The sequence below is a fragment of the Conger conger genome, chromosome 7, assembly GCF_963514075.1.
Source record: "Conger conger chromosome 7, fConCon1.1, whole genome shotgun sequence".
Classification (NCBI taxonomy): Eukaryota; Metazoa; Chordata; class Actinopteri; order Anguilliformes; family Congridae; genus Conger; species Conger conger.
The window spans coordinates 42,121,402-42,134,488 of record NC_083766.1 but is presented as its reverse complement, the minus strand read 5'-3'; the positions used below and the strand labels follow the sequence as shown (position 1 = coordinate 42,134,488).

Sequence of the window (13,087 nt, the reverse complement as noted above, 5' to 3'; positions counted from 1 at the left end):
GATCTCAACCCCATAGAAAATCTTAGGAGGGAGTTGAAAGTCCGTGTTGCCCAGCGACAGCCCCAAAACATCACTGCTGTAGAGGAGATCTGCATGGAGGAATGGGCCAAAATACCAGCAACAGTGTGTGAAAACCTTGTGAAGACTTACAGAAAACGTTTGACCTCTGTCATTGCCAACAAAGGGTATATAACAAAGTATTGAGATGAACTTTTGTTATTGACCAAATACTTATTTTCCACCATAATTTGCTAATAAATTCTTAAAAAATCAGACAATGTGATTTTCTGTATTTTTTTTTCTCATTTTGTCTCTCATAGTTGAGGTATACCTATGATGAAAATTACAGGCCTCTCATCTTTTTAAGTGGGAGAACTTACACAATTGGTGGCTGACTAAATACTTTTTTGCCCCACTGTATGTACAAGCATTCACAAGAAGCATTGTCTGATTTGTTCGCCGTTTCACCCTGTCCCTTATGTCAATAAACCTGTGGACAACGGAATAACTGTCTCCGGAGTCTTGATGGAGGGAAGGTGTTTAGCTGACTGCCAAGTGATATATAGTTCATATACCGAGGGCAGCACTAAACCCTTTGTGAAATGGAGTAGACTAAATTAACAAAATAATTTACAGTAAATCCTCAAATTGGGTCCGGGATTCTATTTGAAGCCGGGCCTCGGATAATAGCCGGGGGGTGGTCGATTTGGACAAATAAAGGCCGGCCCCCAAATATAAGCCAGGGTAATATTGCCTATCAGTAGGGCTATCAGTCCATGAGCACTAGAAGACATTGTTTCGATTTAACTCAATGAAATAAAAGAGCTCTTCTTAATATTTTATATTGTTGGTTGGTTTAATACTGTTGCCAATGAAAAGTCGTTGTCCTACACCATGGGTCTCCAACACGTTGCTCTCAAGCTACCAGTCGCTTGCCACCCTCTTCTGAGTAGCTTGCCAAAAGCTGAAGCAGTATAGATTTAAACACAATTGTTGCCGCGAGGCATTCCAGCCTACGAATTTAATCAAAAGTAAATCAGGCAAAATTGAAAATGAACTCAATTTAGGCTACTTGGCTACGCAATAAGGTTTCCATGTATTTACAGCACAGCGCACGTTCAATGAATGAATGAAAGCGGCTGCCTTGACTCGCAATAAACAGACGGGTGGAAATCCTGACAGTCTTTCAACTACATAAAACTTAACAGTGAACAATCAAATACCCCCCAGATTTCAGTGCCCATCAGTCCCAACATTTAGCAATTGAATCAAACAGTCCAAAAGTTAATTAAATCCCAAACCTAAGCGAAAATCTTTTGATATCCTACCGGTATGCTGCTCCAAATGAAACGCATGTCTCACAATAAAACGCACTTTAGGAAAAAAAGATCCTTAACTTGCTGTTATCTACGCTAATTTGTTATTGTTCATGAAGGTGTGTCTGGCAAGTTGGTATTTTATGAAGACGCATCTGTTTTGGCTTTCATTAATGGTTTAGCTACTCAAGTTGCGTTTCTGAACGGTTACAGGAAGTGTTGAACAGTGTTGGCCCACTTTAAGTGTAGCCCTTTACTTTATTTCTAAGAATAAAATTCTACAACAGAAGCCTAATAAGAAATAAAGGCCTGTCTCGAATACAAGTTGTTTGACAGCATTATCCTCCCTCATAATTTCTGCACAGACAATATTAGAGATTAAGCCCAAAAATGTAAATGTGGGGATAAACACAGTAATCCCGCAAAAAAAAAACCCTCCTTGAGTCCGGTTGCTTCCTGTGTACCTGAGTCCTGGTACTATACTGGAAGCAAGGTCAGCATCCTGGAGATATTTCAATAATAGCAGTCACACTGTGGCAGCACCACAGGCCTCATTAGTGCGTAGGTGCTGCTACGATCAATTACTCTACCCCCAACTGCAAAGCAACTGCCTGAGTACACACATACACACACACACACACCTGCTCAGTAATATGAGACTGGGGTATCCCCTTAAGATTTCAAAGAAAAGCTAACACCTCTTACCAGTATTTGCTCTGATTATCTCTGGATAATCACAGCATTGAGAAGATCTGTTTATACACTGTATTCAATCTGCATTGCTACCATAAATATTTAGCTTGCAATATTATGCACATTACAGGGAACATTGAAGATGATCTTCTCTCCACCTGATGACTCAGCTTATTACTGCCGTAACTGAACCGCTTCCGTTTTGTACCTTGCTTGAGAAGGTGATGGTGATACAAGTCATTTATACTGTATTACATAAAATTACAGTACAAATTACGGGAAAAGCATTTGAAAGGATATGCTTACCTTCCAAGATGACCTGAACAAAGTCTTGAGCTGACATTTTCCCCTGCCTGGCAAAGCATTGGTAGGCACCGCCATCACTCTTGACCATGCCATCCATCACCAGGTTTTCCCGGTTATTTCCGATGATGCGCACGTTGACACCGGGATGGATGATCTCTCCATTGCGGTACCAGAAGAGCTCATACTCCTCTGAGCCAATGACACTGCAGGAGAGGGAGACCTGGCTGCCCACACTGCCCTTCACCTTTCGGGGGCTGATCACAGCCTTCAAGGGCTCTGCAGCATGACAGTAAACCACACCTCAGTGGAGAGTACACTCATCGTATAGCATGAAAATGAATGAATATGAGTTTAAGCTGCATGAGGTATTAGCTGTACCAAAATACAAAGACATTAAGAATAGAGATTATGCCAATGAATGTGTGGTGTGTGTAGAGCTATGGTAGAGCCATTAGTGATGCTATTACTGAGGGCATATAATGAACCCAAATCTCTCTGTTTGGTTCATTTTCCCAGTAGTCCATTTATGGAGTGAAAACTGGACGGTAGTATAGTGGGAAGACACAGAGCTACTGACTTACGTTTGACCAGCAGCCAGCCGACAACCTCGGCATTGCCATAGCTGTTCCAGACCTCACACAGGTAGTTGCCTGTGTCATCTGGCTGGGTGTTTTCTATCAGCAGGCCTGTCATGCTCTGGTGGAAGCGGCTGTCTGGCTGGAGTGGACGGCTGTCCTTAAGCCAGCGGTATTTAGGGGGTGGGTGTCCCGAAGCTTTGCATGGCAGCTCCACCTGATGGCCAGCTGTGACCACCTGCCGGCTGAAGCCATCTGCAATCACTGGCGCTGAATTTGTAGGGTCTTCAGGGAGAGAAACAACAAATTTAGGAGGGAAAAGAGGAGGTACAAGACTGGAGTTCAATCAATCAATAATCTTTCCACAACACAATTACAAGGAACTGTATTTATTTGCAAAAAAAAAGATGTTTTATAAGCATTCACTCCAATTAATCATATCATTTCAAATGCATCCTATCAAATCAATCAATCATTAATCATATCAAAAAAGGCAAAACATTGCAAGTCAAAGATTAGGATGAATTTAGGATACTTGAATACAGGCCTGAGATTAGGAAGTGCATTAGAGCTCTGTCAAGGTGATTCGGAACATACAACCATGGCAATGAGGTGACCTCACCTGACAGAAAGAGACGAGCACTGTTGCTTTGCCTGGTCTCGCTGGTGTAGCAATGCCGTGTGATGCAGCGATAGTTATATAATCCATCTTCATTCTGTACATCCACTATGTACAAGGCTCCCATGGATGTGATGAGAAATCTAGATCCTGAGACAAAAAACAAAGATCAAAGAAAGATTTCAAACTTGTTTGCCCTTTAGGAACACAGACGTGATACAGACAGGCAGTTTATTTCATCTCCCATGATGTCTTCAACCACTTCGATTGTACAATAGGCTTGGATATAGAATTAGTCCTTGTGATAACAAACAGAAATCAACTAATCCTTAATATAGCAAACACAACTTTATTTTTGTCATATTGTTTTAGATAGCTGCACACAAAAATGATATTTCAACACAGTGTCTTCTGTTTTTTGAAATACATTTCTTGGGAGCATAACAGAATGTGCGATTATCTTTTTATTTTTATGATTGCTCTCTGTTAGTGTGCACCTTGCTACAGTGTTGGGTGTGTCCTCTCTCCCTATCCATTATGTGTTATTGTTTTACGAAAAAGATACATTAATTTATAGCCTAATCACCTATGATGTCCACTGTTTCAAAGGCCTGCAAAGCTAACAAGCTAGTCTGCTGGTTTCTGCAGTTATCCCGTCAAGTAAAACTACTGTGAATGTAATAACTGACAACATTTGTATGTGAAAGGTTTGGCATTAATGGATTGCATTGACTTTCCCTTCAACATCTTTGGAGGCTCACAGTTTGTTTCAATTCAAACAGTATCGTCTACAAGGTGTAAAATAATATTACAGAAGTAAGGAGTTATTTTTCCTTGCTTTCACTGTAAATAAAGAATGCACTTGAAGACATTATGATATGAATGGTATGTGATAAGATCATGTTCATCCTGTGGATAACCCAGAGATGTGTGGTGGGGGTGACAGCATTCACAATAAATAATGACCTATGTTATACCATATACTACACTAAGTGAGCACTTTATTAGGTATTTATTAGACTTATTTTTTAGACTTATTGGTCTTCATCTGCTGTAGCCTATCCAATTAAGATGTTTGATGCATTGTGTGTTCAGAGACGCTCTTCTGCATACCACTGTTGTAGTGTGTGGTTATTTGCATTACTGTCACTTGTCAGCTTTTTTGGCATTTTTGTCTGTGCAACTGCTGCTCACTGGACTTTTTTTGTTTAACATTATTCTCTGCAAACTCTAGAGACTGTTGTGCGTGAAAATCCCACAAGTGTCTGAGATACTCAAACCACCCTGTCTGGCATGAGCAATCATTCCACAATCAAAGTTACTCAGATCACATTTCTTCCCCATTCAGGCATTTGGTCTGAAATACAGCTGAATCTCTTGACCATGTCTGCATGCTTTTATGCATTTGCAAATGATTGGCTGAATAAATATTTGCATTAGCAAGCTGGTGTAAAGGTCTACCTAATACAGTGCTGACTGAGTGTATATATACACTTATCCCCAGGAGAATATGCTGATGTCAGAAGATTAAGCAACGATGCTCTGGTTCATTTGTACCCAGCTAATTTAGCTATCTAGCCACAGTCTCTCATAATTCATAAATCTCTCATACATCCCACTTTTGTATGGAGTTAAATAAGAAAAAACAAGCAGAACAACTACTTTTCTCATTAATATCAATTCACTAAATGAACGCGTGCGTCAACCATTGAGAAATGAACCTCTGCGATTCTCTAACTTTGATGCTGTCATCGAACGTGAAGCGATGGCTACAGTGGAGCCGCTGTCATTAATTACAACGGATTCGTTCCCTCAGTGTTCAATGGCTGACGTTGATGGTTGCAGTGGAGCCGTGCCGTTACACTACACAGGGGAAGAATAACCCTTACATTGCATTCTGGGTGACAGAACCCCAAACTGAAATAAATATTACTGGCCTATACCTGCTGAACATACATAACCTTGTCAAAACATCAGTGTTGTCATAGTGCATTGTTTGTATTGCATATTGTAACGTGAAAATATTAACGTTGTAACAATGTAACAATCCGGCAAATATTAATATTTACTCATATATAACAAACTAATTTAAAAAGAACAGATTTTTACATAGTTCGTTGAGTACTGTACTAAATGCTTTGTAATGTAATGAATGGAATGAGCAAAGAAAAGCGAGGGAGATGATGGATGGAAGGAAGGACAGGAATGTTGCGATTGTAAGCACTGACCTGAGAAATGAGAAATGAGAGACCATGGATTTGATATCCTGAAGGGTTTTCAGCTTGTGGTCTAAATGCTGTTGTGTGTGACAGACAGCCAGCAGCAGTGTGTATGTGTGTGAGAGTGAGTGAGAACAAGAGAGAGAGTGTTTGTTTGCAGAGAGGTGGGTGAAATGAGCTGCAAGTATGTAATCCCTAGTTAACAGATACAGTCAACTGCTACCTGTACAGCAAAGATCAGGACCAGGGCCTATTTTAATTTTCTTTTTTTTTCTTTTTTTTTTAACGAACAAATAAACAAACAAACAAACAAACAAAGCAAAAGTGACCAAACTTAACTATCCAAACACTGCTTACCTAGCCAACTAAAAATACCGATACACAAAGTAAATCACAAAGACAACCATTAAGGTTCACAGGGAGGTAGGGAGGGACGGGGAGAGGTGCTGCTTGAAGAGGTGCGTCTTCAGTTTGCGCTTCAAGGTGGGGAGAGATTCTACAGTTCTGACCTCAACGGGGAGTTCGTTCCACCACCGTGGAGCCAGAACAGACAGTAGTCGTGAGCGTGAGGTGGAGGTTCGGAGAGGGGGAGGTGCCAAGCGGCCTGTGGAGGCTGAACGAAGAGGTCTGGCAGGGGTGTAGGGTCTAATGATTTTTTTGTAGGTAAGCTGAGGAAGACCCCTTAACTGCTTGGAATGCTAGCACCAATGTTTTGAATTTGATGCGAGCCATGACAGGCAGCCAGTAGAGGGAAGTAAGCAGGGGGGTGACGTGTGAGTATTTGGGAAAGTTGAAGACCAGACGAGCAGCTGCATTCTGGATAAGTTGGAGGGGTCTGATGGCGGACGCTGGGAGGCCAGCCTAGAGGGAATTGCAGTAGTCCAGGCGGGACAGAACCATCGCTTAGACCAGGAGCTGGGTCGAGCAGGGGGTGAGAAAGGGGCGGATTCTCCGTATGTTGTATAGGAAGAACCTGCATGACCGGGTCACCGCTGCAATGTTCTCGGAGAGGGACAGTCTGCTGTCCATCACCATGCCAAGGTTCCTTGCACTGGGTGATGGCGTAAGTGTGGTATCCCCAAGGGAAATGGAGAGATCCAGATGGGGAGAGGTATTAGCAGGGATGAATATCATTTCAGTCTTACCTGGGTTGAGCTTAAGATGGTCGTTGTCCATCCAGCTCTGGATGTCACTCAGGCAAGGAGAGATACAGGCTGAAACCTGTGTATCAGATGGTGGGAACGAGATGAAGAGTTGGGTATCATCCGCATAGCAGTGGTAGGATAGCCCATGTGCAGTGATCACAGGGCCAAGGGAACGAGTGTAAAGAGAAAAAAGAAGCGGGCCTAGAACTGAGCCCTGGGGAACTCCTGTGGCAAGGGGCCGAGGTGTTGATACTGTACCAGCCCAGGCAACCTGGAAGGAGCGACCAGAGAGGTAGGACTCAATCCAGTCCAGGGCTGTGCCACAGATGCCCGTTACTGACAGGGCGGACAGGAGGATGGAGTGATCAACAGGAAACATGACTCTGAACAGGTTCTAATCAACTAAACATTCATGAGTAATACTTAAGTATGTATTGTACATCTTGGTAGTTCTATCTGTTATGGTAAAAAGTGTCTACTGTTATGTCATTGTATCGGTCAACAATTCAACAATATATAGGTAAAACAGAAAATACAAAATATACGGACAACAGGCAAAATATGTCATGTACTGTAGCACGGAACAAAACCTAAAGTATTGCCATCTTTCATTAAGTAATTGCATGCATATGTTAATAATGTGTAATTAGAAAATGATTGGCCAAAATACAGTTTGAAATAAAATAGCATACATGAGTGTCAATCATTTAGTACCTGCAGCTGCGTATAAAATGGTCATGTCAAATGAAAACCTCCCCTTCGTCTTTGAGGGAAATGTGTAGAGCAGAATCATGTACGAATTACTGCACATCTATCCTTCATGACGGATAGAGAGACTAATTGTAATTTTAAATTTAACATCTATAATTATAAGCTAAAAGTCTTTTCTGCAAATGCAACTCACATCTGTCTAAGGATGTGAAATAAGCAGGAGGATGTGTATTCTATCTTAAAAATGAATATTGATATTCTTGATAATGATATTCTTGGATTGGTTCCTATACTGGATCAAAGAACAATAAAAGGGGTACAGTAAAGTGCAGCAAAATAAAAATATGCTCTGTATTAAACAGAGACAGACTATAGAAGACCAGAACCATACATTTTGAAATAAAATATGGCAAAATAAAAATGGAACTGCTGTATTTTTTGTCACTTGAATAGGAAGTTTTAATGAAAGGTTTAATAAAGATCCATTGTCTGGCTTTTCTGACATCAGACATCTTATTATTGTGGTGAAAAGGCAGGGCCCAGTGAGCTCAGCTCCCACTACCTGCTGTATTTGTCTGCTACCTCCTATCCCTTCTCCATCTGCCCCTTTTCTCATCTCCATCTTCCTCTGTCTCCCCAGCTCATGAATAATGCAGCCAGCACTAACTTCACACTCGGATTCTCTGACCCCAAATGAGTTTCCCACAAAGCACCTTTTTTCCCTAGAGCATTGCATACGAGCACTGTCAGAGGATGGAGGCAAATAGTGGCTGGCATTTTGTTTCCATGTCTAAGCGAAATCCGCACACTATCACCCAACCCCCACCCCCTTCAACCGCCCCACCGCCCCTTGTGCACACCCCCTCGCTCCAACTGCAGTCATTGTCAAGGTGCAGCACACTGCAGTGCGGCTACTGTGTCAGACATCTTTTCTTTCAGACATTTATCCTTTGATTCCATGTGTGTGTGTGCACGTGGATCATTGTATGTGAACCCTGACACTGTTTCTATGCACTACAAAAATCAATCAGCTAATTGAGAAGCCAGAACACAAATCAACAAGGTGAAAGGCAAAAAATTCTAATGAAAAAACAAATAATTGAATATTTTTTGAGAAATGGAAGCCTGTCAATTGTCAAACTGTATTTTATTGTATTTAGACTATAGTACACACAAAAAATATGTGTAACATTTGTTTGTTTCGGTTCTCCACCTAAAATGTTGCCACTGTTTGTAAATTAGAATTGTAATCTAAATATTATTATTAATAATAAGAAGAATAATTTTTTTTTGTATTTTTCTTATATGGAGCTTGAACAATCTAGAATAAATTGATGCATCTAGTGTGAAATTATTTGATGAATTAAATCCGGCATAACTTTCATAGATGTGAAATACAATTTACAATAGTGATTATGCATTGTATGTTGCATTTATGTACGAGTAGACAAATAAAATGTATTGTATTTTCAGCATCGCCAAGATCATGTAAAAATGTGCCTGTGTGAGAGCGCAATACAGTGTTGGCAGTTGATGAGAAATGTGCACTTCCATTAATTGCAGGACGTAAATGATTCCATCACGACTAAATCCCTCAAAAGAAAGCCTTGAAAGGTCTTGTCATTCTGAAAAAACTTTCCCTTCTAAATGCTCTTCTTACAACGATAGCTTGTTTGTCAACAAGAACCTCGCTTACAAAAGCAGAGGCAATTTCTGCTTTCTCAAAGTGATTTCATGAGGTGGTTTATGTAGACTACATACATGTCATCCTCCTAAATTAACCTTAAACCTAAGGTTTGTGCATAAAACCCAGCAACAAGCCCATCTACATTGTGAAATCCCTTAATGAAACCTAACTTCCTGACTTTATCCCAAACCATCAACAATCGGGCTAATTGAGTTAGCAATGTACATGAAATAGGGCCGTGTTTCCAAATATAGGAGGATATAATAAAATGAATTGATAAAATTAATTAATTAATTAATTTTCTGAAATGTAAGTTTCATTAATTGCATTAATTGCTTTTATTTCCTGGTATTTTATCTAGATTTGTTAAACAACATAGAACATATCACCTTTTGTATCAGACCACCCAATTTTTAGGTGAGCAACCGACAGGTGTTTCTTGTTGCCCAGATGAGTCCTGTTAGATTGATTGGTTAAACAAGAAATAGTTCTGAATATCTACTCTTGGTTTTAGCCTTGGGTTTTGCCTGGGAAAATATGTGTTAAATGGTTGGCATTTTTATAGCGCCTTTATCCAAAGCGCTATACAATTGATGCTTCTCATTCACCCATTCATACACGCGATTGGCTGCCATGCAAGGCACCAACCAGCTCGTCAGGAGCATTTATGGGTTAGGTGTCCTGCTCAGGGATACTTCGACACACCCAGGGCGGGATCGAACTAGCAACCCTCCGACTGCCGGACGACTGCTCCTACCACCTGAGCCTGTAAGAAAATACAAACCAAAATGAAGACTATTGAGCAGTCTTTGGGGGAAAAGCAAGCCATTTTGAAGCTTACAACAAGCTATACAACAACTTGGAATGTCCTGGAAAAGAAAGAAACTGCGGGCGTACAGAGCAACAGACATTGAACAATCGACCGAGGAAAACAACAGCAGCTGACGATAAAAACATTGTGAGAGCTGTGAAGAAAAATATATCAGTCAGTGACATCACAAACAATCTCCACAGGGCAGGGGTGAAGGTATTGCAATCAACCGTCTGAAGAAGACTTTGAGGGCAATATAGCAATATAGAGGCTATACCACAACATGCAAACCACTCATCAGTAGTAAGAATCAGAAGGCTAGATAAAAATTTACAAGGAAGTACAGAGATGAGCCACAAAAGTTCTGGAACAAGGTTTTAAGGGCTGATCAGACTAAGATTAACCTCTACCAAAGTGATGGAAAGGCCAAAGTGTAGAGAAATAAGGGATCTGCTCATGATCCCAAACATACAAGCCTTTTCTGACAGCATTTTTAATGTTCTCAAAACTGAAGGTGCACTTCCCAAAACATTATATGCATCAGAGGAGGCTGGTTAATAGAGGTAAGGGAGGTAGTACCTCCTCTCTTTTTGAGAGGAAAGGGAGATCAAATTATTAAAGTAAATAAGTAAGTATAAATTTTCCCCATTTCTAAATGTTATTGTCATTTGAAAAAGCATTTTTCTCTCTTCTTTGGAAAAATTCACTTTTGTAATATTGGAAAAAATGTGTAAACGGTGACACCTACAGGCCAAAATGGACTGTCAGTTTGAAGTGGTGCTGAGGGCCAGGGGAGGTAAAAGGCCAAGCTACCTCAAAATGGGCGGGCCTTCTCATACAAGTCAAAGTAATCCTTTTTTTTTTTTTTGGTCTACTAACTCCTTATAGGCTAAAATGCATAAAATAACATGCCAATGGATATATATATATATATGAATGAATATTGACATTGTGCTGGTCCAATTAATGATTTTGAAGTGTCATCATCCGATTTTGTTTTCGATCATTGCATTGTAGTATGACAAATGGTGGATAAGTGAAATATATAAGTAGCGAGTGATAGCAGCAAATTTACATTTCTGAAAAGTTCATTAATTCCAATTACATTTGGGTGCCTATAAATTAATTGATTGACGACGGAGTGTGTTTGCAGAGAATGAATACAATGTGAAACTCAGACGAAACAGAGATGCATTCATTTGTCTCATTGATGCGACAGCCTATCTTGGTATGCAAGAGCTGTCTATTAGAGGGTAACTACAAAGAATTGGTGGATTTGATAGCACTCTACGACAGCATATTATCTCTCATGGCCACAATTGGGGTTACCTCTGCTGGGGTTGAGAGGAGTTTTGGTATGAAAAGAGCTTTGCCCACCAGACTAAAAATTGATTTATTGAAAGTAACTTTGTCACTATACCTCGCTCTCCTCCTGGTGACAACAACACTGTCTCTGTCCTCTGAGGACAACAACACTGCCTTTGCCTCTCTTCTCATATGAAACAAAAGTACAACCTGTGCCCTTTCTCTGCTCCAGACAACAGCGGCATCACCTTTGCCCTCTCTGCTCCTGACATAAACAACATCACCTGTGCCCCCTCTCTGCTTCTGAAGACAACAGCATCACCTGTCACTCTCACAAAATGTCAAGTTAGTGGAACCTCCCTATAGGTAGAATAACACATATAATTTAGTCTATATCTTTAATCATTTCAGATTGTGTCTGTTTTTTCAGATCATGGTGAAAAGACCATGGTTCTTTCCAGGACTTGCCAAAGCAAAACATCTTGCACCCCTCTTCTCCAACAAGAGGACTACTGTAATTGCAAAATGTAAACTTATAACTCCGGGCAGAGAGAACCAAGGGCAGACTCAGGCATAACGTGAAAAAGGCAGGCTTTAATAACAGAGGGCAGATCCAAAACATAGTCCAAAAAGAGGTCGAAATCCATGCAGACAGGTATATACAGGGTAAATCAAAAAAACTGTTAAAAAAACTGGAGGGGAGTCCAAATAAGGTAAAACAACAAAATCCAAAACAGCAGGCAGATAAAAAAAGAAAAAAAGAAAAGAAAATCCAAAACAGCAAAACCAGACCAAATATCACCCGGGTAAAGGTGCGGAGAAGAAGAGGCTAGAACCGGTGGAAAGGAATAACAATGGCAGACTCGGAAGACTGGAAAAGATGAACTAGCAATGAGAAACTGAAAAGGACATGTTTAAATATAACACTGATTAGCAGACAACGAGAAACAGGTGAGAGAAATGACAGAATGACAGGAAGGAAATACATATAAGGAGTGGGAGGCAGAGACATTAAATGGAGAACTGGTAAAACAAATGAATGAGTGACTGAAACAGAAAACAGACTACGGTGGTCACAGAGGGTAACAAGAGGCGAAAACACTGGGGATTTAAACAGAAAATGGAGAAAACTGAGAAACACAGATGGCGAGAGGCCACAGATGTGACAATACCAGACTTAATTTTCTGGTGTTTTGCATTCATTTCAGATTTTTTGATTTTCTTTTTCCTCTTTAAATTAGAGATCATAAAAATGCATGTTCCAAAAACACTGTAAGCCATTATTTTACTGCTTAAAGGAGCACTGTCACACTTTTTTCAGTTGAGCTTATTTGGATTAAATGCTTAAATTATGTGTGTAGGCATTTTTAAAATCACTGTCAGTGTAGCCATTTCCTAAATATAGGGAAACTTCTAACTGGACATGGCTTGAATCTCCAGCCTGTGTTACCCAGAAGGTAACGGGCGCTCAAACTCCACCCTTGCAATCATTACATTACATTACATTACATTACATTAATGGCATTTGGCAGACGCTCTTATCCAGAGCAACATACAGTTGATTAGACTAAGCAGGAGACAATCCCCCCTGGAGCACGGGCCAAATGGCTGTGCGGATCTTATTGTGGCTACACCGGGAATCGAACCACCGACCTTGCGGTTCCCAGTCGTGTACCTTAACCACTATGCTACAGGCCACC

General features: G+C 40.5%; 1 protein-coding gene across 1 annotated transcript in view; it reads right to left on the bottom strand.

Moving 5' to 3' along the window:
• Positions 1–13,087, bottom strand: part of LOC133133289 (cell adhesion molecule DSCAM-like) — a 221,422-nt gene that overhangs the window by 86,648 nt on the left and 121,687 nt on the right. The window contains 3 exon segments of the mRNA XM_061249396.1: positions 2,316–2,591; positions 2,897–3,175; positions 3,513–3,659. Coding sequence (XP_061105380.1) covers positions 2,316–2,591; positions 2,897–3,175; positions 3,513–3,659 — 702 coding nt within the window.